We start from the raw sequence: 27423 nt of genomic DNA, 5'->3' as shown, positions 1-27423 counted from the left end.
CAAAGGAGATTTGAAGTGTGAGAGAGATCCAGAGTGAGGAAGATTCTTTGTTGCTGACTTTGAAGATGGAGGGAGCCATATAATAGATAAATGAAAGCTGCCTCTAGGAGCTGAGGGCAGCTCCTGGCCAACAGTCAGCAAGGAAACGGGGGCCTCAGTCACAGAACCACAAGGAACTGAACTCTGCCAACAACCTGAATGAGGTTGGAAGTGGACTTTTCCCAGAACCTTCGGAGAATTCAGCCTTGATTGCAGCTTCGAGCAAAACTCTGAGCAGAGAACGCAGTCACATAGTGCTGGACTTTTGACCTATGGATCTGTGAACTAATGAATGAGTATTGTTTTAAGATGCTAAGTATGTGGTAATTTATTATGCAGCATTAGAAAACTAATACACTTACAAGTGGACTCTAAGATCCTGTGGTGCAATGAAATACTCAATATGGCCCTTCTAGCCATAGTCTTTGTAATTCCCACTGAATGACTGGGTTGTACTATGCAAATGAGGTGCTTATGGCCCACCAAGGGGATTGGACAGCTTGCTAATAATGTAAATAAGGTGTATGGCACCCTTGTGGGAGTGCAATCATGCAAATAAAGTATATGGAACTCTAACAAGGGAATTAGTCAGTTTTGCCATCCTGCTAGGTTTAAAGGGAGACAGAGAGAGAGAGAGAGAGAGAGAGGAGCTATAACATGGAAGACAGAGAGAGGCAGCAGAGGCAGCAGAACCAGGACAGAGAAGGAAGCTGTAACACTGGAGATGGCGATAAGCAGTGGCAGAGAAACGGCAGCAGCAGAAAACAGGAGATCAGCAGGTTATAGCACAGTGTGCTTCCCAGCCTATGGAGTGAGAAAGTTGAGCACTTTTGAACAGGAGGCTTGCTGGCAGAGAGGGGTGCCTCTGGGCATTTATCAACAGAGCTAAAAGAGCTTTGTAACACTTGTCCAAACAGGGCAGAGGCCAGGCAGAGGGGCCAAGGGCCAGAGAGAGCCCTGCCTGTTGGCAAGGCTAAGAAGAGGTTGTCCTGATTGACGAACTGTACCCTGAGCATTCCTGAACCTGGATCATAACCTGTTACTTCCCTAATAAACCACGTAACTGTGAGTATTGTCTATGAGTTCTGTGTGGCCATTGCAATGAATTATTGAACCCAGCACAGAGAAATAGAGAGTGCCATGGGAGGGACGGTTGGTGTCAGAATTGGTAAAAAGGTTGAAGAGAGGAGGTATGTCTGACCTCCAACTCATAGCATTCAGCCTTGGGCTATTGATCTTGATTCTCCTCCCTCCTTGTGAAGTTAGATGAGGAGGTCAGATGCCCCTGCCATGCCATTTTTGCAGTTGGCATCAGGAATGGAATTTGTTGCAATGGCTTCAGACTCATGGAAGCATGGGACTTTGTAAGAGAAAGAATGAAGGGATGTGGGAAGTGAAACTTTTTATTCTTAGATGGTTACTTTGGTTGTTGTTACCTGTAATGGCTGAAAGGAAAGTAAAAGATGTTATGCTGCAGCTGAGAGGAGAAAAACCCCATCTGAAGTGGCCTGGGGCAAAAGCCAAATTGATTAAACAAAGTGATTGATAGGGGACCAGGATCTACTGGTCCCACCCAGCCAGAGGTCCAAGGCCATATGCATATGAATGGGAAGATAGTCAAGTGTGAAGAAGATGAAATTGGAGTGTTTTAAAAAATGGATGTGTTTATTTGAATGTACTATGGATATTGAATGTTTCTCCTACCTAATGCTGTAACCAAAAACCCCAAACCCATTGCTGTTGAGTCAAATCCGACTCATAGTGACCCTATAGGATAGAGTAGAACTGGTTTCCAAGGAGTGCCTGGTGGATTCAAACTGCCAACCCTTTGGTTAGCAGCTGTAGCACTTAACCACTACACCACCCCACAAGGGTTTCCAGTCTCGTGTTGTAAAGCAGACCTAAATGTATGGTAGAAATGAATATTGGGTATTATAGATAGCAGAGGGCCTATAACTCTGCCTTCAGCCAATACTTGATTGGATATGCTAAAAGGGGAACTAGGATTTGCCTGAAAGAAACACAGGCTGTTGTGAATGCAGTGGGCCTGTATATGGAGTATTAGGAAATTAGGTGGAAAATCTGAGCCCCACCCAGAATCTTTCCAGTTAGGAAGTTTGCATTTGAAAAGACATACGGACCCACCTGGAACTACTGAGAGAGCAGGAGATTTGCATTTGAAGGAAGGGCCTGCAGGAAAGAAAAAAAAAAATGACTGTTTTCCTTTTTGAATTTCAAGCAAGCAATTTGTCTTTGGATGCGTAGAGGCAGGAAAATTCAGTTCCCATCAGAAGAACCCCTTTATAGGTCTGGAAGTTAAAGGGAGCCGTCAAGTAGATAGCCAGATATGCTCCTCTGCGTAGTGACCCCTTGGGTCCATTCATGAGTTTAAGTAGGAGAAGTACAGCAATGAGTATGGACATGTTCCACTGGCACTTGTTGACCTAGCTCATGGAGACTAGGGATGATAGTGAGAAAGGGCTGGTTGGTCTGAAGTGCAGAGCCCTGGTGGTACAGTGGTTAAGAGCTTGACTGCTAACAATAAGGTAGGCAGTTTGAATCTACCAGCTGCTCCTTGGAAACCCAGAGGTCAGAATCAACTCCACAGCAACAAGTTTCAGTGGGTGGTCTGAAGTGCAGGGAATTGTGTGGACTCTTGAGCCTACCAGTGGTGCCCGTTGACCTAGCCTATGGGGCTAGGGATGAGAGAGAGAGAAGGGGTTGGCTGGTCTGAAGTGCCAGGTTTATGGACTCCTGAGCCTACAGTTGGTACCCACTGACTTGGCCCACAGGTGCTAGGGATGAGCTGACCAGAGCCCGAGCCAATGAAGAGAAAGATGTTTGACACTATGAGCTGGTGTAAATTGCCTCAATGTCATGGCTTGCTCTGGACTGGACTTCGATTATGGATGCAGATACTCAGAGTTCCAGCTGGAACAAAAGATTCTTCAAGACCAAGGAACATACTTATATCCTCAGGGTACTAGTTTGATAGGGAGGGAGAATTTAAACATTGGCTATCTAAAATAGGGGGAGATAAAGGCATGAAGTGGCTGGCTTACACGCTTTCATGGGTGTGCTTATACTCAAAATGAGAGGGACAAAGGAGGATTCTCCATTGAATAGATCCCTCTCTTCCTGATAGGTCTGGGGAAGAGGGTGGGAGAAGATGCGGATAGGTTTATATGATTCAGCTGTGAGTAATGATTGTTAACAGAGTTAATTGTGGTAGTAAAAACTGTAATTATAGAAGCAATTACTGTGAAGGAGTGGACAAAGCGGAGGCACTGCTGGACTTGAGTACGGTGGCCGAACCTGAAGTCCCTTAAAGGTTTTGCTATGCTGATACCTTGTGAGGCTCAGAGCAAGGGAATAATCTACTCCCAGTTAAGTTTTATCAGACACCAGAGAGGGTGAACACAAGACGAACTTTTGGAGAACCTGATCAGATCAGATGGACCCTGCAGCAGATCTAAATTCCTGAATAACCTCACCCTGAGGACTCTTTGCCCTACTGAAGGACTTTATTGTTAATGACTGTTTTAGACTGATAAAATTATTGGGAGGAGGAAGTTAATCCTTCAAGTATGAAAGGGCCAATGGCTAGAAGAGCCAGGGGTGGCCTGTGCTGCAGTGAATTACTTAATATGGCCTCTCTAACCAGTCTTTTGTAACTCCCACCAAATGACTGGGTGGGACTATGCAAATGAGGTGCTTGTGGCCCACCAAGGGGATTGGATAGCTTGCTAATAAGGTGCATGGCACCCTTGTGGGAGTGCAATCATGCAAATAAAGTATATGGAACCCTAACAAGGGGATTGGTCATTTTTGCCATCCTGCTAGGCTTAAAGGGAGACAGGAGTTGTAACACGGAAGACAGAGAGAGGCAGCAGAGGCAGTAGAACTAGGGCAGAGAGGGAGAGAAGTAACACCAGAGACAGCGAGAAGCAGTGGCAGAGAAACGCAGCAGCAGAGACAGCAGAACCAGGAGATCAGAAGGAGACGGGGCAGTGGGCTTCCCAACCCACGGAGTGAGAAAGCTGAGTGCCTTCGGACAGAAGGCTTGCTGGTGGAGTGGGGTGCCTCCAGGCACTTGGTAGAGCTAGGCTTGCCAACCCACAGAGCTAGAGTGAAGTCCTTCCGGGCTGAGACGTACTGGTGGAGTGGGGTGCCTCTGGGCACTATAAGCAGAGCTAAAAGAGCTTTGTAACACTTGCTGAAACAGCGCAGAGGCCAGGCCAAGGGGCCAAGGGCCAGACAGTGGTGTGCCTGAGGGCAAGGCTGAGAAAAGGCTGTCCTGATCGAAGAACTATATCCTGAGCATTCCTGAACCTGAATTGTAACCTGTTACTTCCCTAATAAACCCGTAACCGTGAGTGTGGTCTGTGAGTTCTGCGTGTCCATTGCAATGAATTATTGAACCTAGCAAAGAGGCAGACAAAAGCTCCATGGGAGAGATGGATGATGTCAGAATTGGTAAAAAGTTTGGAGAGAGGAGGAATGTCTGAACTCCACCTCAGAGGAATCAGCTTCGGCTGTTGATCCTGATTCTCCTTCTACCTTGTGAAGTTAGAGGAAAAGGTCAGATGCCCCTGCCATGCCATTTTTACAGATGTCTAAGTAGACAGCTTCCCTTTCATCTCGTAATCCCCTCACCCGTAGCAGGACTCAGAACACAACACTGTTCCTTATTCTTCCTTCCAGTTCCACCCTCCAGGAAAGAGAGGCGGAACCCAGCTCCTCATCATTTGACTCCCACCCACCAACTCCACTTCCCTTTCTCTTGGAGATCTCTCAAGGAAGCTGCTGTGCTTGGCTTTCCAGAGCCTGTGCCCCACAGGCCCAAAAGGACAGCTTGACCTGTCCTAGCTTCCCAGGCCTCAGAAACCTTTGGCCAGCTCTATTGATCTGAACTGCTGAGCAGGCAGTCAGACCAACAGATAGACGCCATGAGGGCTCTACTGCTTTTAGGGTCCCTGCTGGTGAACCTGGAGTCAGCGCTTTTGGTGAGGGCTGTGGGAATCAGGAAGACTATGTTAGGATGGCCCTGGGGGGCGGGGGTCCTCTTGCCTGCCTTGGCCCCTGGCCGCAATCTATTGGCCCAGTTGGAGAAAGGTAAGGCCAGCCTAGAAGGCCCAGGCAGAGGAGAGAGACAACCAGAGCTGGTGGATATGAGTGCACGGCCTGAATTTCTAGGAGGATGGGACTTTGAAGAGACAATGGGAGGAGAAAGGAAGGATCTCAGATCTTGGGAGGAAATCTCTTGATTTCTGGGTGGTAAGAGGAATTTAGCGACTACTTTGGGATCAGGGACAAGCTATGACTTCCTGGGCAAATTACCTGCTCTCTTATCATCCCCTGTAGATTCCACCTTGGAAAGCCCCCAAGGAGCACAAGCACACAGTTGGTGAACACACAGTGGGTAAGTAGCCTGGCTCTGCCTCCTGACACCCTTGGATGGGGATAGAATGGTGGGGAGTGTGCAGAGGGTCAGTCTCAGGCCAGTCAGGTGAGGGGGGCATCCTAGACACTCTTTACTCTTGTCCCTGGAAGTGCCTGGCTGGGATTCAGACCTGAGTGTTCATTCTGTGCCAGGTCTGTGTTTATGGCCGGCAGGGACCCAGAGTGACACTGAGCTGAATGTTCCTTAAGGCCAGGAGTTGGGCTGTATCTGAGTGCCCAGACCAAAGCCTGGCAGGAGCAGGTGTTTGGGGGCATGCTTGCTGGATCCCTCACACCTGGGGTCCCGTGGGTCTTCCTTCATTTCCCCAGCCTCCTGCCCTCTTTTTCTTTCCTTGATATATCTCTCGGGCATCAGTCATGCCACACAGGTCCAGTGATAGACAAAGAAGGATCAAGAGCTGGGCTCCGGAGTCCAAATGCCTCTGAGTCCTGGCTTCCCCACTCATGAGCTGGGTGACTTTGGGCTAGTGACTTAACCTCCTAGCTTCAAGCTCCCCATCTGTAAAACCGGCGTGATAACAGTAAATCTATAGGGTCTTTTAGAAAGAGAAAGTAGTCTTCAATCCATGTAAGGCCCTCAGCACAGAGCCCGGTACATGATCAATGCTTCTAACACAGTATCTTTTTTTAAAATTTATTTATTTTTTGTTGTTGCTGAGAATATACACAGCAGAACATGTAGCAATTTAACAATTTCTACATGTACAATTCAGTGACATTGATTACTTTCTTCAAGTTGCGTGACCATTCTCACCCTTCTTTCCCGAATCATTCCTTCTCTGTTAACATAAAGTAACTGCCGCCTAAGTTTTCTATCTAATCTTTCTAGTTGCTGTTGTCAATTTGATCCCATATACGTAGATCTTAAAAGAGCACAGTGCTCAAAGCAGACATTCTTTACTAGTTAAGCTAAACTATGGTTTTAAGAAGACCTCAGGGGATACTTTTGGTCTAACATATTAGCTTTTATTATCAAGCTCCTTTTTAGGTGGGGGTGGGGTGAGGGGAGGGGAGTTGGAGGCGTAGGAAGAGGGAGTAGGGAGGAGAGGGGCTAGAGGAGTAAGGGGCTGGAGGGGTGGGAGGTGTCTGCCATCTGCCCTCTGCTGGAACCCTCCCGTTGCCTTCATTCTTCCAGGCACTGAATATTTATCTACAGTGCTCAATGAGCCAGGGCTTGTCAACTCGGTGGACTCCAGGCCTGCCCTGGTTGAGCCTTCCCTGGTGGGGTCAAGTCCAAGCCCCTTCCCATGGCATCTGAGGCCAATATAATCTGACTCTGGATGTCCTCAGCCTCCTCTTCTCATCACCCTCACACCCAGCCAAACTGCTCTCCTCATTGTCCTGAACCAACCTTGGTGCCCTCTCCTTGCCCAATCAGCTATTTGGGGGCCTTCCTCACTGTCCACCCCATTTGCATCTTAAAAGTCCATCTCAGACCTTTTTCTCTCCAAGAAATCTTCCCAGGCCCCTCCTTCCTCAATCACCCATTCTCTTTACTGTCCTGGCCTGGTCTGTCCCTCAGCAAGCGTCACTATGCCTTTAACAATAAAATAGCAGCGAATGTTTATTGAGCACTTACTACGTGCTAGGCACAATGCTAAATGCTTTACAGGAATCATCTTGTTTTAGCCTTATAACATTCCTCTGGAGTAGATACCATTATTGTTGCCATGTTACAGATGAGGAAACCAAGGCTCAGAGTGGTTAACTGATTTCAACATTCAACAAGTATTTATTAAGTGCATGCCCTATGGCAGGGAGTCCCTGGCTGGTGCAAACAGTTAAGCGTTCAGCTATTAACTGAAAGGTTGGTGGTTTGAACCCACCCAGAGGTGCCTCAAAAGAAATGACTGGTGGTCTGCTTCCACATGGAGTCACTATGGATCAAAATTGACTTGACAGCGACTTTCTGCCACTCTGTGGCAAGCTCTCTTCTAGGCCCTGGGACTGCAGACTTGCCCAAGGTCACACAGCTAGTAGGTGCAGTCAGCAGTCCATGGCAACTGTCTGACTCCAGGATGCTGCTACCTCTGAAGCAGGGCGCTGTCTTGACTGCACAATGACCTTTTCCAGGGCCCGTCCTTTCTCCACCCAGACCCTGAAGGTAGTGCCAGGGTACTCTGGGCAGTTGGGCATGGGGCAGATCCTAAGGGAGTGTGTCATCCCTGCAGTTCTCACGGTTACTGGAGAGCCCTGCCACTTCCCGTTCCAGTACCACAGGCAGCTGCACCACAGATGCACCCACAGGGGCCGGCCCGGCCCCCAGCCCTGGTAAGACCACCCAGAAGGGGTTGGAACAGGGGCCTTCGAGACATGGACTCTGCCCAGCCTCTGCCCAAGGAATCTTGCTTGGAGAGAGGGGGCCGTGATGGGGGGGGGGGCAGACCAGCCCCCTGGGTCAAGCAGGGAGGCCTCGTTTCTTTCTACAGGTGTGCTACCACCCCCAACTTTGAGCAGGACCAGCGCTGGGGGTACTGCCTGGAGCCTAAGAAAGTGAAAGGTGCCACACACAGCCTCTGGGGTGGCCCAGGGCCCTCTCCTCCCCTCTAGTGACTCTTCTGGGTATCATCAGACCCCTTACTCCTGGGATTCTGGGCCCATTCCCTTGCCTCCCTCCACAATATCCCTCAGAGGGAGAGTTCTGGCAGGGGTTGGCCCCGTTTTGCAGGTGGGTAAACTAAGGCTCAGAAACCTAGAGTATCAAGGTCACAAGACAGGCAGGTTGAGGTCAGGACTTGGCTCTCATCTCTCTGACTCAGGCTCCTTACTCTTCCTCGGGCTGTGTTCCTCTCTCAGACCACTGCAGCAAACACAGCCCCTGCCAGAGGGGAGGGACCTGTGTGAACACACCCAGCGGCCCACACTGCCTCTGTCCAGAGCACCTCACTGGGAAGCACTGCCAGAGTGGTAAGGGGATGACAAGGGTCAGGGGAGTGTGGTGGGCAGTAGGGGCAGCTGGGCCTACTGAAGGGGTCCCTGGGTACCTGAACACCATGCCTGCCCCAGACTGGGCATGATCCTACCTCTTCTGAGACCACCACCCCCCTTCATCACCAGAGAAGTGTTTTGAGCCTCAGCTTCTGCGCTTCTTCCACAAGGATGAGATGTGGCATAGATTTGGGCCAAGAGGTGTGGACAAGTGCCAGTGCAAGGGTCCAGATGTCCGCTGCAAACCGCTGGCCAGCCAGGGTGAGCAGACCCGGCGGGAACTGGCCCGGGAGGAGGGCCCAAGGTCAGGAGGAGAAGCTGGCAGAGGACCGGGTGGTGGTGGTGGGGGCTCTCTGAGGGTTCTTCAGACCCAGGGGTGCTCAATTCGCTTCTTCCCCCCAGCCTGCCGCACCAATCCGTGCCTCAACGGGGGCCGCTGCCTGCAGGCGGAGGGCCTTACCCTGTGCCTTTGCCCTGCGGGCTACGCGGGACTCATCTGCGATGTGGGTGAGTCAGAGTCTCCGGGGTTGCAGAAGCCCCGCCTCACGTGGAACGGGGTTGTTAGAAGGACCGTAGGGAGTGCGGCGGGGACACCACCCCCTTGGCTGCAGTGAGCTCCTTCTCTCCTCAGACATTGAGGCAAGCTGCTACAACGGCCGCGGGCTCAGCTACCGCGGTACCGCCGGGACGACGCGCTCGGGCGCGTCCTGCCAGCCGTGGGCTTCGGAGGCCACCTACCGGAACGTGTCTGCAGAGCAAAAGCTGAAATGGGGACTGGGCCGCCACGCCTTCTGCCGGTGCGCTCGGTGGGGCGGAGCAGGGCATTCCATCAGCCCCGGGGTCCTCGGGTCTCCCTGCGCTCTAACAGCGCGCCAGTCTTGTGGCTGCAGGAACCCGGACAATGACACCCGCCCGTGGTGCTTCGCGTTGAGCGGCGACCGGCTGACCTGGGAGTACTGCCACTTGACACAGTGCCAGGCATCATTACCGTCCGCGCCCCCGCTTCCCCCTCTGACACAGGACCTGCCCCTGCCCCAGCCTTCGACGTTGCAGTGGCCTCACCCCACCACCCAGAGCCCGCCTCAGTCCCAGACCCCAAGTAGGTGGGACGGGGCCCGGCCGGAAGTTCAAGCCCAGAGGGGCCGGAGAAGAGGGGTTCGGCGGGCTGTGGATGTCCCAGTCCTCAGCCCTGGCTTCCTTCACAGCCTTGAGCGCGGCGCCCGAGCAGCAGACTCCACTACCCACCGCTGGCCCCGCGGCCTGCGGGCAGCGGCTCCGGAAGCGGCTGAGCCGCATTGTCGGGGGACTGGTTGCGCTGCCCGGCGCGCACCCCTACATCGCCGCGCTGTACTGGGGCAACAGTTTCTGCGCGGGTAGTCTCATCGCCTCCTGCTGGGTGCTGACCGCAGCTCACTGCCTGCAGAATCGGCGAGTACCGCTCGCCCAGCTCCCAGACCTGGACTAGCTCCCCGCTCCTGTGGGCCCAGATGGCGCGCGACTCCCTCCCCCGCACCCTCCAAAGCTCCCCAGCAGCCCGCCCCCTCTCCCGCCCCAGGACGCCTGCGGCGGGCTCTGAGCGCGCGTCTTCTCCCCCACTACGCCCGCAGGCCGGCCCCGGAGGAGCTGACTGTGGTGTTGGGCCAGGAACGCCACAACCAGAGCTGTGAGCAGTGCCAGACCCTGACAGTGCGTGCCTACCGCCTGCACGAGGCCTTCTCGCCCAGCAGCTACCAGCACGACCTGGGTGCGTGGGGTGTCCCGGAGGGGCCGGGAAAAGGGTGGGGAAGGCCCGGGCTCTGGCGTCCCCGCCTCACCCTCCTCCCCGCTGGGGTTAGCCCTGCTACGCCTGCAGGAGAGCCCAGACGGCAGCTGCGCTCGTCTGTCGCCTTACGTCCAACCTGTGTGCCTGCCGAGGGACGCTACACGACCCGCTGAGCCCGAGGCTGCGCTCTGCGAGGTGGCGGGCTGGGGCCACCAGTTCGAGGGTAGGCAGAGCGGCTGGGGGTGGGAGACGCTGGCTCCGGATAAGCCAGAGAACCTCACAACTTTGGTACCGTCCAGGGTACCTATTGGGCAGGTGGCGCCGGTCTGGTGGTTTGTGAGAACGTGCAGATCCCTAGTCTGTGCGGTCCGCACCTGCCGGGGCCTGAGATTCACTATCGGGGGTCTCAAAATCTCCCGGGGTTGCAGGGAGAATCTCACTTTCTCTTGGCTTAGTCTGGTGCAGGGCTGCAAGGGCTGATTAAATCGCTGGCCCGGCACTGGACCAGCCAGTACTCTAGCGGACTAATCTGGGAGCAAGGTGCTGAGACTCTGGGTGGGGGTGCGGTGCCAAAGCATCCCACTCATTCCAATCCCGGGTGCCTCCGTCCCGCCCATTCAAATCCCGGTTCCTCTCTGGGCCTCAGTTTCTTCATCTAAAATGGAGTTAAAGGCAACTCCCTCCCTCTCCAGGTTGTTGGGAGGAAGGTAGGAGGTTAGTGGGTTTGGAAGCGCCCAGGCAGCGACCGCAGTGGGGTGGGGTGTGACGAGGAAGGAGCTCTCTGCTGGCAGGGTCAGAGGAATACTCCAGCTTCCTGCAGGAGGCGCAGGTGCCGCTCATCCCCAGGGAGCGCTGCTCCAACCCAGAAGTGCACGGAGCCGCCCTCGCCCCCGGTATGCTCTGCGCCGGCTTCCTCGAGGGAGGCACGGATGCTTGCCAGGTGAGCACTTGGGCAGGATTGGCTCCCTCCTCCCACACCGCCAGGTGCTGCCCCAGGCGAAGGATGCTGAACTTCTTGTTCCCGACCCAGGGTGACTCCGGGGGCCCGCTGGTGTGTGAGGACGAGGCCAGGGAGCACCGACTCATCCTGCGGGGTGTCGTCAGCTGGGGCTCGGGCTGCGGCGACCGCTATAAGCCCGGCGTGTACACAGATGTAGCCGACTACCTGGCCTGGATCCAGGAGCACACTGCTTCCTGACCTCCCAGGGACGAGTCTTTTTCTACTGTGCGGCCCCGTAGTGGGAGGATGGCTGGGTTTGATGATGGGATAATGGACGTTAAGAATTGCATCCCATTTCCCGGGAGCCACCAGCCTGTGCCAGGCGTGGCGCATGCACTCAATAAAGTCCTTGGAAAATGCTTGAGAGGAACAGCCCTTCAGGGGTTCCCCCTCGGAAATACCAAGGCAGAAAACCCGAGCACAACTTCTCCTCGGCCACTCAAAAGAGCAGGGTCTGCGAGGTCTCATCACGCAAGATTTAGATTCATGTCCAGCTAAGTTGACTGAGCCATGCTGTGTGCCAAGCCCTCCTCATATATTCCTCATAAGAAACATTCACATTTTAAGTTTACAGAGCAGCAGTTCTCAATCTTGGTTGTACTTCGGAATCACCTGGGGAAAATATCTATGCACAAGATCCACTCCAGACCAATTAAATTAGTATCTCTAAGGATGGAGCCTGGGGAGTGGTATGTTTTAAAAACTCCCCAGAAAGTCCATGTGCACGAGGCTGAGAACGATTGTTAGAAATGCTTAATGTTAAAATCGCAGCCCTGGTGCCCTGGTGCAGTGGTTAAGTGTTCAGCTGCTAACCTAAAGGCAGGAGGTTCAAATCCACCAGCGGCTCCACGGGAGAAAGGCGGGGCAGTCAGCTTCTATAAACGTTTACAGCCTTGGAAACCCTGTGAGGGCAGTTCTACTCTGTCCCATAGGGTTGTTATGAGTCAGAATCCAATCAAGGGGAATGGGTTTAGTTTGGTTTTTGACGTTAAAATCGTGGTGTGGACCCTGATGGCTCGAGGATTGGAATACCACCTTCCCCAACCCACATGGGCAGTGGGTCTCAAAGTGTGGTCACCGCACCAGCTGCACCTAAAGCCAGTAAACTTGCTAGAAATGCAACCGTGGGGCCACACCCCATCCAACTGAATCTGAAACTCTAGGGTGGGGTCTAGCAATCTCTTTCACAGCCTTCCAGGGGATTCTAACGCTTGGTAACGTTTGAGAACCACAGTCGAGGGGTTGAATGGCACTCTTACAGGGAGAGGGGTCCTGCCGCCCAGACCTCAGCACCTCACTTTTTGTTCTTAAACCCATGTGTACTGAGCTTTGTGGACCATTTAAGCTGGACTCTTAAACTTTTTTTTTTTTTTCTTAAACGATTCCCTCTACAAGCTAACTTTATAACATCACTAGGTATAAGATGCGAACGCCTTCCCCTCACCCCCACATACATTCTCCAGTCTGTGATATCGCTGGCCTTCACGTCACAGCCTCCCCCCCTTCGTCACAGCGCCTCGGGCGTTCCAAGCGTGCTGCGCAGCCGCACATCCCTTGGGAGTGCAAGGCGGAGGACGCGCGCTCAGCCAGAATGGGTGACTGGAAGGGCTACATCAGTGCGGTGCTGCGGGACCAGCGCATCGACGACGTGGCCATTGTAGGCCACTCGGACAATCGCTGTGTCTGGGCATCGCGGCCAGGGGGCCTGCTGGCGGCCATCTCACCGCAGGAGGTGGGCGTGCTCACTGGGCCAGACAGGAACACCTTCCTAAAGACCGGCCTGAGCGTTGGGGGCCGCCGCTGCTGTGTCATCCGCGATCACTTGCTGGCGGAGGATGATGGCGTGCTGGATGCGCGCACCAAGTGCCGGGATGGGCGCGCCGTCTGCGTGGGCCACACACCACGCGCGCTCCTCGTGCTCATGGGCCGGCGCGGTGTGCACGGGGGCATCCTCAACAAGACCGTGCACGAGCTGATCCGGGGGATGCGAACGCAGGGCACGTAGCGAGGCAGCCACGGCACCACGCGGTGTGGCCCGAATAAACTAACCCGGGCGCGATTGGGTCATCCATCCTTTGCACGTGGAGAGTTGTGATGAGAAACCGGTTTAGGGGAGATTCTTTCTGAAGGATTGCCTGGTGGGGCTGGAATTATGTGTTCAAATGCTGCCCAGCCTCGTGTGCTCTAGGCGCTGCCCTCCCATCCCTGGGTGCCCTGCAGAGGCACTTAGCTTGACTCTCTTGCTCTTCGGGTCCTTCCCAGGGCCGTAGGGGTGCTCCAGCTGAGGAATAGTCCAAGGGTGTGGGCCTTGTCCTCACACTCTGTAACCCAGGCCTTAGCGCCTTTTCCCACAAAAATTCAGAAATGTCTGTGCATGAGGAACAGTAAAAGGAGTCCCTTCCCTTCTGTCTCCCCACCTTCCCCTCCACCTCTCCCCGCATATACATCTGCTAGAGCCTGTAGGGTCAGAGAGTCTGCCTGGAGGCCAGTACTTCCCACCCTCTCCATTTGGCTGAAGGAAGCACAAGCAAGGGTTGTGAGGGGATGACATGGCGGGGCTGGTAGCTGGGAGAGCTGACCTGCGGCTCCTAGGCCCCTGCATCTCCCCCTGCCAAAACAAAAACAAAAACCCATTGCCCTGGAGTCAATTCCGACTCCTAGCCATCCTACAGGACAGAGCAGAATTGCCCCATAGGATTTCCAAGGAGCAGCTGCTGGATTAGAACTGCCTTTTGGTTAGCAGGTGCACTCTTCACCACTGCACCACCAGGGCTCCATCCCTCCCCCCACATGCTTCAAAGGAGGAGGCCAGCCTGGAGGGCGCATGTCCAAGACCGTTATACTCTGGGCCTGGGGTCCTACAGCCATCCTGCCCCCTTCCTCCCCTAGAGAAATCCCTGGACTGGAGGCAGGAGCTTAGATCCAGGACCCTATGGAGAGGGAATTGAAGAACTTGGTTAAGTTTAAGTGAGGCGTAGTTTATTGCCCAGAGGTGGATGGCAGGGTATCTGGTCTCTGCCCCCTTGTGCTGGGACCCAGGGATCAGCCCTTTTGCCCATCACCCTCCTCGCCCCTTTCCCCAGTGGCCCTGAGAAGCCCCCACCTATCACTCATTTTCTGGAGTACTGATCTTATCCCAGCAAGGGGCAGTGGGTAAGAGTGAGGGAAGTCATGAGTGGAGGTGAGCAGACAGTCCTTACGCTTGCCTTAGGGCAACTCAGGCCCTGGGGGGTTCTGGGGAGTTTGATTGTGGATTGGTCTTGTTAAGGCAGGATCAGTTAGAGAGCTGGGAAGAGCTTGCAGGACCTGATCCTGTAAGACTAAGACTGCACTGGCCAGGCAGGGCTGGCTATTGTTGTAGGGTGTCTTTGAAAGGGGAGAGGGTGCTGCTGGACCCCCAGCCAGGTCTTGCCCTCCCCTGTAGGTGGAGAGCAAAAAGACTCTCACGTGCATGATGAGAGTTTAATTCTTTTTATTTTTTCATCAGGCAATGTTCGGGAAAGGGGTTGTAGCCAGTGGTGCAGAACACCTGGATGAGGGTGAGAAGAAGTGGTGTTATGGAGGAAAGAATGCCCGGAGAATTCAGTCCGTCACTCAGGCACCCACATGTATGCACGAGCACAGCCCCGCAGTACTCAGACCAGCCCTGACTGCTGCCCGGCCCCTTGTGTGGACATGAGGGCACAGCAGAGGCCTCCAGTCACCTGTACAAGGGACTCAAAATCATCTCCAGGTGCCCTGCAATGTGCACCCTGCCTCGTTCAGGTGCAGTTGTGCACATGCACAGGGGGTTCACGTGTATACACAAGTACAAGCACCCACACTTCTGCACAATGACACAGACTCACCCCAAACATGCCTACAAGCCCAGACCTCTGTGGACCTGCATAAGGGCAGACACACACCCAGATGGGCACAGACATGCACACACAAGCCCCTCTGCTTGTCCATGCTGGGTACTGTGTGCAGGCTTCCCCCCTAGAGGCGAGTGGCAGTGTGGTGAGCAGGCTGCGCTAGGTGGGGAGAGGGCGTGGCAGGGGGCAGCTCCTCCAGGAAGACCCTTCTGGGCATCGGGGGCGAACGGGGCTCGGGCCTGGCACAGCACAGGGTGGCGCGGGTGATGAAGTGGTCCAGGGGCTTTAGGGAGTGCATCCATTGTGGCAGAAAGTCCCATGTCTGCAGCCACTTGGGCAGGTGCCCCGGGCTGCGGCTCTGCAGGAAGCTGACGAGTCCCATGAAGGCCAGCAGGGCCCCAAAGGGAGCGCCCACACCCACCATGGCCTGCCAGCCTGCCATGGAGATACCGAATACCAGCGAGGGTAGCAGCAGGAAGCACACGAGGAGATAGAGGACGGCAAACCAGCGGTACTTGGCAGTGCGTTTACCCAGTGCCTTGGCCATGCGGATGGGCAGGCGTGTGCAGGGCACTGGATACCACAACAGGATGCCCGAGATGTTGAAGAAGAAGTGGCAGAGGGCAATCTGCACGGGAGTGAGCAGAGGACCGAGGTGGGCACAGGCCCTAGCTCCCAAGTCAGGCCAAAGGGGAATAGATAATAGAGGGCCTACATGGTCTGAGCAGCAGGGAAGTCTCTACCTAGGGCTGATGTCTGGTCTGCACCCACCTGCCCCTTCCTTGTCAGTTATACGCCCTTGCTCCTAGAGCCTGTCCCTTGCCTAGAGGGCTGTTCCCCATCTCTTAGTTAACCCCTACCCTGCTCATCCTCGATCCCCCAGGCTGGGCCAGGCCCCCTCCTATAGCACCTCTTCTTCATAGTGTCAGTCAGACATGCACTTGTTTATTGGTGTGACTATTTAATGTCTCCTTGAGTGGTGCAAATGGTTAATGCGCTCAGCCGTTAACTGAAAGTTTGGAGGGTTGACCCACCCAGAAGTGCCTCAGAAGAAAGGCCTGGTGATCTACTTTTGAAAAATCAACCACTGAAATCCCTATGGAACACACTTCTACTCTGACATACATGTGGTCGCCATGAGTCAGAATCCCCTCAAAGGCAACTGTTTTTTTTTTTTTTTTTAGGGAAACTGAGGTGCACTTTGCTTACAGCCTGGCATAGTGGGTAGCACCCAGTAAGCAGTCAGTAAATATTTGTGGCCCCACGCCACAGTCCCAGGCCCATCCTTGCCTCTGCCCCTGCCCCCTGCACCTGGAAGGCACTCGGCAGCTTCTCCCTGGGGCTGGCCAGAGCAGCCAGGATGGCGGTGGTGGTGGTGCCAATGTTGGAGCCCAGCGTGAGAGGGTAGGCTCGCTCGATGCTGATCACACCCAGGCCTGAGGGGCAGAGGGAGAGCTTACACTATCCTCCCCAGCTCCCCACTTCAGCCACACCCCAGCATGGGCACTCACCGATGAGCGGCGTGATGGCGGAGGTGAACACGGAACTGCTTTGGACAACGAAGGTCATGCCTGCGCCCACCACCATGGCAAAGTAGCCTGTGACCCAGGTGAAGGGGACGGGGAAGTCTGCAACGAGAGCCCATTGCAGCAGGCCTGGTCAGTGTGGGCATTGGGCAAGGGGCAGGGGCCCTTCCTGGGGAGCGGGTATGTGGGGACCAGCTTCCACATAGGACCTTGGCATTCCACTGTCAATGACAGAGCATCCATTTCCCTCTTCAATCTTGGATAAAGGCCCTTCTTAGCCTGGTTCCATCATGCTACCTTGCCTTTCCTCAGGCCATTCCCTTTGCCAGGAATGTCCTGCTCAGCTCGTGGATACAGTATCCTCAGGGGTCAGGGCAGATAACACTTCCACTGGAAGCCTGCCCTGACCCTCTGCCCTTCTCTGCACTCACGCAGCCCTGTGGAGATTTCTTCTCCCAGCCTTTGCCGTGCAGCCTCTCCCTGTGCCAGCCAGCGTCCCAAACACTCAAAGTGGAGCTTAAAATGGTGTCACTCTCCTGCCTCGAGTGCTCCTCATACTCTTAATAAAGTCCAGGCTCTGAGCCCAGCTTATGAAGCCCCATGATCTGGCTCCATTCCCTGTGACCTATCTGACGCCCCCCTCCTCTCTCCCCATCGCTGGCTGTGCTCCAGTCACACACCTGCCAAGTGGGCTCCTGCCTCTGAGCCTTTGCATGTGCTCTTTCCACAGTCTAGAATGTTCCTCACCCATGTCTCCACTACTTCTCATTTTAGGCCCTGCTCCAGTGTCACCTCCCCAGAGAGGCCTCTGAGGCCCATGGAAAGCTGCCTCTTCTGTGCTCTCTTGTGTTGCCATGTGATGCTTTCTCCTTGGCAGCTACCTCTCGCTTTCTCTAAATTTATCCAGCTCATTCACTTATTTTTGCTTGCCCAAAGGTTCTGACTTTGCTGTGAGCCCCCTGAGGGCAAGATCCACCTTGATTTGGCTCACCTTTGTATCACTGGCACTACACCGTCCTTGGCACACACCACTTACCAGTTGCCATCGAGTCAGCTCCAACTCATGGTGACCCCATGTGTGTCAGAGTAGAACTGTGCTCCATAGGGTTTTCAATGGCTAATTTTTCAGAAGTAGATGACCAGGCCTTTTTGCCAAGATGCCTCTGGGTAGACTCAAACCTCCAACCTTTTAGTTAGCAGCCAACCGTGTTAACCATTTGCACAAACCAGGGACTCCTGCTTGGCACACAATGGCAAGGGCTTAATGAATATTTGTTGATTGAATCGAACTTTTTCTGAGGATCTTAGAGACACCAGCTAGAATGAAACCGCAGCCAGAGGCAACCACAGATCCCCCAGCTGTCACCACCTCAAGAGCCTCAGAAATCACCTGGCCCAAGCCCTTCTTTGGTCAGATGGGAAAACTGAGGCTCAGAGATGGCAGGGTCTTGCCCAGATCACACAGCAAGGCAATGGCAGGACTCAGTGAGATCTGGAAGGGTTCTGTGCCCACCCACTGCCCAATGCTCACCGGTGTTTATAACCTTCTGAATGACCTTGGCCACCTGGCCCTTGAGCAGGGAGTTGAGCATCTTGACAAGGAGGATGAGGCAGGTGCACAGGAGCACCAGGGAGCCAGCCAGCAGAATGAGCCCCACAGCCAAGTCAGGCAGCCCCGTGTCCACAAAGATGTGGTTGCCTGTGGGAGGTGGGGTGTCAAGCTGCTGAGCACTGACTCCCACACCCAGATCCCAGCCCCTCATCTTTGCCACTCCTTTGGACTCTGAGCCTAAGGCCTCACCTTAAGCCCCAAGCCTGGGAGCTGGGCTGGTCGACAGCGAGTGGTCCTCCCTAAGCCCTGCCCTTCCCAGGCCCAGCACCCCCACACAGCAGGCACTTACATTTCTCCATGGTGGCATTTCCAAGATGCCAGCTACTGTTGGCCTCTACACTGGGTGTGGAGGTGTGAGCCTAGATGAAGAGGAGGTGACTTTAGATAATTTAGGAAAACAGGCTGGGTTTAGGACTAAGGGCGGGGTACGGTGGAGATGACCATGGACGGTGCCCTGCCTTCCTTTGATGAAGAACTGTGGATGAAGGTGCCCAGTACACAAGGGTCTGGCTATCATGGGCCTCAGTACTTTCCCCATCAGTCACTGACCTGCACTCCAGACGGGCAGAGGCCTCCCGCTTACCAAACCCAGTGGTCTCTTGTCCTTGTTTCCCCCACCTCTCAGGGGCATTAGGAGCCAAGCCCAATTTTGCTGACCATGTCCCTCTTTTTCTGAAAGCTGTCCCTTGCCTCATCTTTTATGATCCAACCCTTTGTTGGCCTCCTGCCCCTCCCCAGCTTCCTTTCCTTGTCCTCTGCCCAGGCTCCATTCTCCCCTTGCTCAGTTCCTTATCCAGAGAGGTCAGATAGCGGTGAGGGGGCCCAGCCCCCATGTCTCTTCCCCCCTCACCTACTGTTAGTGAAGTGAAGGGGCTGCCCGGAGAGGCCCCCCAATTCAAAAGGCCACAGAGACAAGCAGGTAACAAATGAGTGGCTCAGGCTGGATTATGGAGGGGGTGGGGACCTGGCCTACTGGAGCAAGGGTACTGGGCCTGTAGGGACAGCAGCTATTCAGTCCAGGCTGCTGTCACTGTCCAGGAACTCAGCCAGAATGCCAAATTGTCCAGGTCACAGGAGAATTCCAAACGCTGAAGTTTTAGATAAACTCTCCCAATTTGTAAATGCTGGCAACCACTTTGAGACATACTTTACAGTCCTCTGAAGGCCAATCAGAAGCAGCCCAGTCCTGCCTGTACACCACTAACTTCAGTGGGTTAACAAGTTATTTTTTAAATGCAGTGCCAGGCTCCTTACCTTCCCCCAGGAGCCTAGCAGCCTTCCAGCGCTGGGAAAGGAGAAAGCATAAGTGGCCTGGCTTGGTGGTCTGGTCCCCACTGCATCCTTGCTGTCTCACAAAAGAGGACTGAGCCTCAGAGAGAGGCAGTCGCCCCCCAAGGCCTCATGCCCAGCCAGAGCTGCCAGGGCACCAGATAAAATACAGGGGCTACTTCTTGTCCCTGGCATTCACCGTATTCTGCTGCTTCTCGGGGAGTGCCTAGGTGGTGCAAACAGTTAATGTGCTCAACTGTTAATCAAAAGATTGGTGGCTCAAGTCTACCTAGAGGTACCTCAGAAGAAAGGCCTGGTGACCTACCTCTGAAAAACCAACCATTGAAAACCCTCCGGAGCACAGTTCTGCTCTAACACTCATGGTGGTATCATGAGTTGGAATCGTCTAGATGGCAACTGGCTTTTGGACTCTTCTTGGGGCTGGTATCTGGGTGATGCGAGTGGTTTGTGCTTGGCTACTAACCTAAAGGTTGCTGGTTTGAGTCCATTCAGCAGTGCTTTAGAAGAAAGGTCTGGTTATCTACTTGCATAAGATTAAAAAAATAAATAAATAAAGACCAAAGAAAAACCAAACCTGTTGCCATCGAGTCGACCCCGACTCATAGTGACCCTATGGAACAGAGTAGAACTACCCCATAGGGTTTCCAAGGAGCAGCTGGTGGATTCAAACAGCCAAGCTTTTAGTTAGCAGCCGAGCTCTCAGCCACCGTAAGATTATTGCCATTGAAAATCCTATGGAGCAGTTCTATTCCGATATACATGGGGTTGCCATGAGTTGGAACCGACTTCGCAGCAACAGGTTGTGGGGCTGCTATAGGTCGTGGCCCTCTTCCTGTCAGCCCACATCCCAGAACCCTTGGGCCTCCCTGGTGCTGAGAGTAGGCCTGCTATTGGGTGTTGGCACTTGGCTGTTTACAGTTCCTTTATGTTTTGTTCTAAACCGTGTCTTTTTAAAACACTTCAATGATTGGAGATAAGAACTGTTTTGGAGTCTGGCTGTAAAACAAGGGTTTATTTCAGTGGGACGTGCTCCCTTGAGTGGGCTAATGTGCTCCTGGGTGCTCCCAGCTCACACACCAAGGCCTTGGGGCACCATCAATCCCTGCCTGAATTGCAGGCAGAGAAACCAAGAGAAAAGAGCTCTGACGGGTTAGACTGGAAAACCAGGCTGGTAGGGCCAGGGGAACTGCCTCCCCACCCCCATGTCAGGGAGAGAGCCAGGCTCCTGCTGCCAGGCAGAGCTGAGTTCAAATCCACTTCTTGTCCCAACTACCTTAGGCAAGTCATGTCACCTCTCAGACTCTGTTTTCTCTAAAGTGGGGATAATAACAGAGTTGTTGTAAAGGTAACAGGAGAAAATGGCTGTGAGGGACTCCCCATGGGGCCTGGCTCACGACAAGCCTTCAGTAAATTGTGTCTTTAAGTAAGGATTAGGTCCTCTCCCTCCCTGGCCCATCCAGGATCACATGGTGGGAAGGCTGTGTGTGTGTGTGTGTGTGTGTGTGTGTGTGTGTGTGTGTGTGTGTGTGTGTGTGAGATTGACTTCCTAGGTCAGGAACAGTGTCTTCCCAGGATTCTCTGGAACCCCCAATTGGGCCAACATTAGGGTTGCTGAAAACGTGTCCCAAGTAGAGACATACCTGTTGGGTACCTTCCTGGGGATCCCCAGCCTGCAAACCTGGAGGGGCAGATGACTCTTTAGATAAGTGGGTGCCTGACCCAGCCTGTTCCCATGATCTGCCCTGAGCTGGGCCCAGGGGTCTCCTGGGGGAGGGTCTGTGGTACCCTGGGGAGACTAGAAGAGGGAGAGAAACTTGCCGAGGTCCCCACTCAGGGCTGGCAGAGTTAGGGGCAGGGCAACGCTAATGGCTAAGTCCTCTGGGGTTTGGAACCTTGGCCTTCCTGCCTGGGGCATGTGACCCTGATGAGCCCACAAGGTGTCTAAAAAACCAAACCAAACCCATTGCTGTTGAGTGGATTCCGACTCCTAGCGACAGGGTGTCTAGAGGCTCTTAAAGCCCAGAGAGGAGCATAGAGGCAGCAGAGAGCAGGCTTGGGTGGGCGGTGATGCTGAAGGGAAGGACCAGGCAGCCCTGGGGCTTTCTTCCAGGGTGGAGAAAGAGGATAGAGGCACAGCCAAGATAAGAGAGCTGGAAGCTCCAGGGTGGGGGGCATATCCCAGTGATGTGCCTGTCCCTTCCTGGGTGGATGGGTGAGCTCTGTGAAAAGAGAACAGAGAACCTCAGGCAGCCCAGGGCTCAAATTCCAGTTCAGCCACTGCCCAGCTGTGTGACCTTGGACCTTCTCTGGGCCTTCATTTCCTCTTCTGCAGCATGACGTCCATAATGCTGCCCGCCTCTCCCCAGCGGGTAGTTGCCAGGCATCTTGGAAGAGAATTGGGATTTAAGCATCTGCAGGGAATTAAGGAGGCACCTCTGGGAACTGAAGGAGGTAATTAAGTTTGTGGAACAGTGTCAACTTTAAGAATTCTTGCCCTGGGGAGAAACGCAGGGAATGTGGACCTGCAAAACAGTTTTCCCTTCGGAAGAAGGGGAGCTCCAGCGTCTTTGTCCGCCTGGAAGGAGAGGAGGCACTCTGTGCCGACAGCGCCCTCTCGTGGCAAAGAGAGGAAATTGGTCTTAGAGTCCCACCCACTGCCCCTGGAAGCCTTCGGGGGTGGCTATGGTAGCCATATGGGTCAGGGCTGACAAGCAGAGCAGGGAATGGAATAAACGGGTGTGGTCGGAAACCAAGCTGGCGTCTGGAAGAGGCAGCAAGATTGGGACTCAGGAGCATGGGCTCCACCAGGGTTTGCATCCGACCTCAACAGCATGGACTTGGGTAAGCCCCTGTAAGTCTCTGAGCCTCCGTTCCCTCACCTGTAAAATGGGGATGGGATAATCCCTGCTTTCCAGGTTTCAAGTCCTCAAAAGATGCTTGTTTAAGCCAGGTGGGTGTGGTTGACAGTCTACAGTGTGACCATACAAGAAGGCAACCTCCAGGTCAATGACAGGCCCCCTGAGCGTCAAAAAGTACTTGAACCCTGAAACTGCATTTGATTTTCCTTTTCTGGAAAGCCTGAAACCTCCCAGTCCTCCACTGTTTTGGGCAAGGTTGGGTCCGGTTTGCTGAAAGCTGGAGGCAAGGAAATCAGGCTGGAAGGAAGCACAGGGAGACTCCGTGGCCCAAGGAGTATATGAGTCTTCAGTGCAGGAGAAGCCCCCAGTGCGTGCTCCAGGGGAATGGTGAGAACAGGGAGCTCTGATCCCCCCACCAGCCACTCTCCATGCCAAGGGAATCCGACCTGGACACTGTCATGAAGGAAAGGGTTTCCCTGTAGAGTGGGGTTGAGAAGGTGGTGCCCAGGCAAGTGGCGGCTGAAGCCTTGGCTAAACTGTGGGGGCAGCCCCAGCTGAGTACCTGGGCAGCCTGCTTCCTGCTGTGAAACAGGACCTTCATGTGCACCTCACCAGAGAGGCGTAAGGACTGAACTCAGTTAGTTGGTGCATGTTGAAAGTCCTCTTAGTCATTGAGTCCTGCTGAACACAGCTGCAGGTCAGGGGCAGGGACCTTCAGAGGACGTGACTCATGGCTGAGGATCTCCCTTTCATGGCTTGTTTTTTATGAAGGGCAAATTTTGTTCACATTTTGCTATCAAGTACAGAAGATCTTAGCAACCCAGAGAGATCAGAGAATGCTCAGAGGGCTCCCAAGAAGATGGCTAATGTGTTAGAAAATAACAAAGTCTGGAGAAAAGCTGTATGCCGGCGCTTTTTGATGTCAAGCTCTGAAGACTCAGAGTGGCTGAGCTGGAGCTGTGAACCACTGAGGATGCAAAGAGGGATTGTAGGGCGAATGGAAAGGTTTGTTCTGTTCACACCAAGATAAGGGGGCAGTGGTGGCGCAGTGGGAGGATTCTTATCTTCCACGAGGGAGACCTGGGTTCGATTCTCAGCCAATGCCCCTCAGGCACACCCACCACCTGTCTGTCAGTGGAGGCTTGTGTGTTACTATGATGCTGAACTGGTTTCAGCAGAGCTTCCAGACTAAGATGAACCAGGAAGAAAGGCCTGGTGATCTACTAAAAATCAGCCAGTGAAAACCCTGTGGATCACAATGGTCCAGTCTAGGGGGATGGTGCAGGACTGGGCAGAGTTTCATTGATTCCTTGAGTCAGGGCTCACTCGAAGGCAGTTAACAGCAACAGCAAGTGGCGAGGGTAAGGGGGAGAGGCTCATGCTTGTGCCTTGAGGTTCGAATTTCCTTGTGTCTTGTTCTAAACGGAATTAATTTTTGAGCGCAATAATTAAGGAGAAGCAAATATTCTGGATTATGATTTTGATGAGGCATTTTCCTTTTCAGGGCAGAGTGAGAAAGTGTGCTAATTGCCTGCTTCCTTGTTAGCCTGGTGTGATGGGCATTCCCTGGAGGCATTCTCTCGTGGAGACTGAGTGCCTGACCCGTCCAAACAGGTCTTCTCTTGGGCAGTAGAGGACAGGAAGCAGCAGAAACTCACGCCCGTGACGGGCTGAAGGTATGGAGACCCAGATGCCGGCACCATGAGCTACTGTTGTCTCTTCTCCCGACAGGCAGTTTTCCAGATCTCTTTGAGTCAGTTTCCTGTTCTTCCTATTTTCCTTAGTGTTCTTGTAACACTCCACCCCCACATTTCCTGGACCCCAAAACGAGGCACACTACAGTCACTAACCCTGGTGCCCCAGGGGAGAGGGAAGAACCCTAGACTGCAAGATCTGTCCTCAGCCCCTGGCACTGTAGGACAAGCTCTGGCAAGTTCCTTAACCACTCTGAGCCTATTTCCCTACCTGTGAAACCACAGGGTGCAGCTAGATCAGTGGTTCTCAAACTTGAGCATGGAGCAGACCTGGAGGGCTTGTTGAAATGTAGGCTGCTGGGCCCCATCCCCAGAGTTGCTGTACCAGATGCTGTCAAGTCAGTTCTGACTCGTGGGTACCCCACGTGTGTCAGGGTAAAACTGTGCTCTGTAGGGTTTTCAACAGCTGATTTTTGGGAAGGAGATTGACAGGCCTTTCTTCCGAGGTTCCTCTGGGTGGACTTGAACCTCCAAACTTTCTGTTAGCAGCTGAATGGATTAATCGTTTGCACCACTAAGGAACTCCAAGTCTAGGGAAGGGCCCAATAATTTGCGTCTCTGACATGTTCCCAGGTGGTACTAATGCTGCTGCTGTGGAACCCCATTTTGAGAACTGCTGGGCTAGATCAATTACCTGCCGCCTGTATTTGATGGGTATTGGTGGCCTACAATAGGGTGTGAGGCTATGAGGGTTTGCAACGTCAGCCATAGCACAGAATCACAATAAAAGTGTCACGTATTCACCCTCTCCCAGCTAAATAAACCCAAGGTATAGCTGGAGTATTTTGAATGGACGATGAAAGCAACCATCAGCTGTGTGCAGAATGTGTCCTTTTACCAGGAGGCCAGGCCTGGGACTCACCTCCAGGAGGTCTGGGTGGCACCAGGTCCGAATGAGGCTGTGGTTCCTCAGGGACTCATCACCAGTGGCAATGCTGGTAATGACGGACTTGTCCAGCTGGGGCAAGATGTGGATGGGAGGAGTGAGGGTGAGAGACATCCACCCACCTCCCACTTACCACCCCCCAGCCCTGCCCCAGCCCCCACCTGGATGATGAGCTTAGTGAAGGGCTCCGTGATGATCTTGAGCAGGTCTGGGGCATCTCGGCCGCCACAGATGTTGAAGGAGGCCACCACAAGCCGAGTGACATGGTGCAGGTAGCCGGTGGCAGCCTCCAGGGGCAGTAGGACCAGCACTGACAGCCAGTTAAAGCAGTCGTGTACTGTGGCCCCCGCAAAGGCCCTGGGCAGGGAGGCCACATGGCAGGGCAGCCCGGAGCCAGAGTGTGTTGGCCCTAGGGGCTCCTGGCATCCAGGCAAAGGAGGGGCAGTGCCACCCTCCCCCAGCAAGCCCAAGGCCCCCACCTTCCCACCCTCTCACCGCCGGAAGTCAGTCCTGTCCCCCGCCTGCATTAGGGCCACAATGGTGTTGGTGACGGAGGTGCCAATGTTGGAGCCCATGATGATGGGGATGGCAGAGCTCACCTCCAGTACTGGTGGAAGAGGGGACCTCTTAACTAACTGGGTGGGGTCCCCTAGCTCCTGCTCCCACAACAGTGCCTTCCAGAGGCACTGCCCATGCCCCAGCCCCCAGCGGGCATCCCTGCTGACTGCCAGCCCTGACATCACAGGTGCGTGGCAGTGAGAGCTGTGTATTTATGTGAACCTGTGCACACATGTGAACAGATATGCACGCGTACCTATACTAAGGTGTGTGCACATGCATACATGAGTACATATTGCAAACACGTATGTGTGCTGCGTGCACACTTGGATGTGAGCGCAATGGTCAGCTTTGTGTTAATTTGTAGGCCTGTAGCACCCAGCGTTTCAATCCAACACTCATCTGTGCTGCTGTGAAGGTTTTTGTGGATGTGGGTAACGTCTACACTCAGGTGACTTTAAGTAAAGGAGATCAACCTCTGTGATCTGGGTGGGCCTCATCCCATCAGTTGAAGGCCTTAAAAGTAGAGCTGATGGGTCCCTGATAGAGAAGACATTCCTCCCATAGACTGCAGCGTCAGCTCCTGCCCCAGAGTGTGAGCCTGCCTTCCTGACAGCCTGCCCTATGAATTTTAGACTTGTGTAGCCAATCACAATCATGTATGCCAATTCCTTGTAATAAATCTCTTAACATATACCTCCTACTGGTTGTGTTTCTCTGGTAGAACGCTGACTGATACAATGAGTGGCCATATGAAGGTGAACATTCTTGGGGAGCGTATGTCCTAGTTATCACCTTTCTCTGCTCCTGGGGGCAACCTCCTGGCTCAGACACCTGGCCATGCTGAGGGGACAGAGTGGAAGATGCTGAATCCCTGCCCTTTGCTCCTGGCCCCCTGCTTCCACTCCTGCTTCCGTCCCCTGTCCCCACAGCTGCCCCCAGCCCCCTGTCCCTGCACCTGCCCCCCAGCTCCCCACCCCACCCCTGCTGCCATTCCTGCCTCCTGTCCCCAGCCCCTTGTCCAGCAGCCACGGCACCCCACACACACACTCAACTGTCTCCTGGCCCTATGGGCTGACTCACAGCCGGAGGAGACCATGCTGACGATGATAGAGGTAGAAGTGCTAGAGCTCTGCACCAGCACGGTCACCAGGATGCCCACCACCAGCCCAGCCACTGGGTTGGAGAGGATGGCGTTGTCCTTGAAGATGTCACCAGCCACCTTCCCTGGAAAGCAGGAGCCAGCATCCATGGATGCCCTTCAGGAACCCTGCCCTGGCGCCTCCACACAGTCCTACCTCCAGCCAGCTGGAAGGCTGAGCTGAGCACATCCAGGGAGCAGACGAAGAGGTAGAGGAAGGCCAGCATCAGTGGCACCTTGAGCAGTGTGGTGCTGGCCTGGCGGAGCCTCTGGGCCAACCCAGGCTCTGGAGACAGGCAGCTGTGAGCACCAGTCATGGGTCGGGACAGCCAGCCCGTGCCTGGCCTACCTGGCTTCTGCTCCTCCTCCAGGGCCGGCTTGGCAGGCAGCGGATCATGGAGCTCCAGGACCTCCCCGTAAGGGCAGCTGTGCTCGGCGAGGGCCACGGGGCCCAGGCTGGGGAAGGCATAGGCGGAGGTCCCTGGGATCCTGTGCAGGACTGGGGAGGGAGGCTAGTCAGGAGTCCCAAAGGCCCCAGGATCCTGGGGAGGTGGGCATGTGGAACGGCACAGGTGTGACCTGGATGAAGGCAGCTGTGGGCAAGCCAAACCCGCGGGGTGGAGTAGGACAGGGTAGCACTCACCCTGTGGGCTAGGCACATAGGCAAAGGCTGCCCCATGCATCACATGTCCCCCGTGGACGGGGAGCGGGGAGACAGCTGGGCTCCCCAGTCTCTCACCATAGGACATCAT

At 54.2% G+C, this 27423-nt stretch overlaps 3 protein-coding genes across 3 annotated transcripts; 2 read left to right on the top strand and 1 right to left on the bottom strand.

Moving 5' to 3' along the window:
• The first annotated feature begins 408 nt into the window (after positions 1-408).
• Positions 409-12565, top strand: F12 (coagulation factor XII). Its single transcript, XM_064279189.1, has 14 exons — positions 409-5045; positions 5404-5461; positions 7674-7773; positions 7932-8002; positions 8299-8409; positions 8560-8691; positions 8833-8937; positions 9062-9227; positions 9321-9529; positions 9636-9858; positions 10038-10174; positions 10266-10415; positions 10984-11132; positions 11223-12565. The coding sequence occupies exons 1-14, from the start codon at positions 4989-4991 to the stop codon at positions 11388-11390; spliced, it is 1836 nt and encodes a 611-aa protein (XP_064135259.1). The 5' UTR covers positions 409-4988; the 3' UTR covers positions 11391-12565.
• A 218-nt stretch (positions 12566-12783) lies between these two features.
• On the top strand, positions 12784-13197 carry PFN3 (profilin 3). Its single transcript, XM_003404898.1, has one exon. The coding sequence runs from the start codon at positions 12784-12786 to the stop codon at positions 13195-13197; it is 414 nt and encodes a 137-aa protein (XP_003404946.1).
• A 1973-nt stretch (positions 13198-15170) lies between these two features.
• SLC34A1 (solute carrier family 34 member 1) lies at positions 15171-27423 on the bottom strand. Its single transcript, XM_003404688.2, has 12 exons — positions 27315-27423; positions 27021-27170; positions 26829-26957; positions 26614-26757; positions 25468-25579; positions 25134-25329; positions 24949-25044; positions 18474-18543; positions 18104-18271; positions 16558-16674; positions 16358-16482; positions 15171-15674 (listed from the first exon to the last, which is right to left on the bottom strand). The coding sequence occupies exons 1-12, from the start codon at positions 27421-27423 to the stop codon at positions 15171-15173; spliced, it is 1920 nt and encodes a 639-aa protein (XP_003404736.2).

The sequence above is a fragment of the Loxodonta africana genome, chromosome 2, assembly GCF_030014295.1.
Source record: "Loxodonta africana isolate mLoxAfr1 chromosome 2, mLoxAfr1.hap2, whole genome shotgun sequence".
NCBI lineage: Eukaryota > Metazoa > Chordata > Mammalia > Proboscidea > Elephantidae > Loxodonta > Loxodonta africana.
This window is presented reverse-complemented; position numbering and strand designations above follow the sequence as displayed.

Coding starts and splice junctions, on each gene's coding strand:
- SLC34A1 (XM_003404688.2), bottom strand. CDS start 27,423: ATGATGTCCTATGGTGAGAGACTGGGGAGCCCAGCTGTCTCCCCGCTC. Junction 25,045..25,133: donor TCACTAAGCTCATCATCCAG/GTGGGGGCTGGG, acceptor ATCTTGCCCCAG/CTGGACAAGTCCGTCATTAC. Junction 16,483..16,557: donor CGCCATCACGCCGCTCATCG/GTGAGTGCCCAT, acceptor TCTGCCCCTCAG/GCCTGGGTGTGATCAGCATC.
- PFN3 (XM_003404898.1), top strand. CDS start 12,784: ATGGGTGACTGGAAGGGCTACATCAGTGCGGTGCTGCGGGACCAGCGC.
- F12 (XM_064279189.1), top strand. CDS start 4,989: ATGAGGGCTCTACTGCTTTTAGGGTCCCTGCTGGTGAACCTGGAGTCA. Junction 9,228..9,320: donor GGCCGCCACGCCTTCTGCCG/GTGCGCTCGGTG, acceptor TTGTGGCTGCAG/GAACCCGGACAATGACACCC. Junction 10,175..10,265: donor CAGCTACCAGCACGACCTGG/GTGCGTGGGGTG, acceptor CGCTGGGGTTAG/CCCTGCTACGCCTGCAGGAG.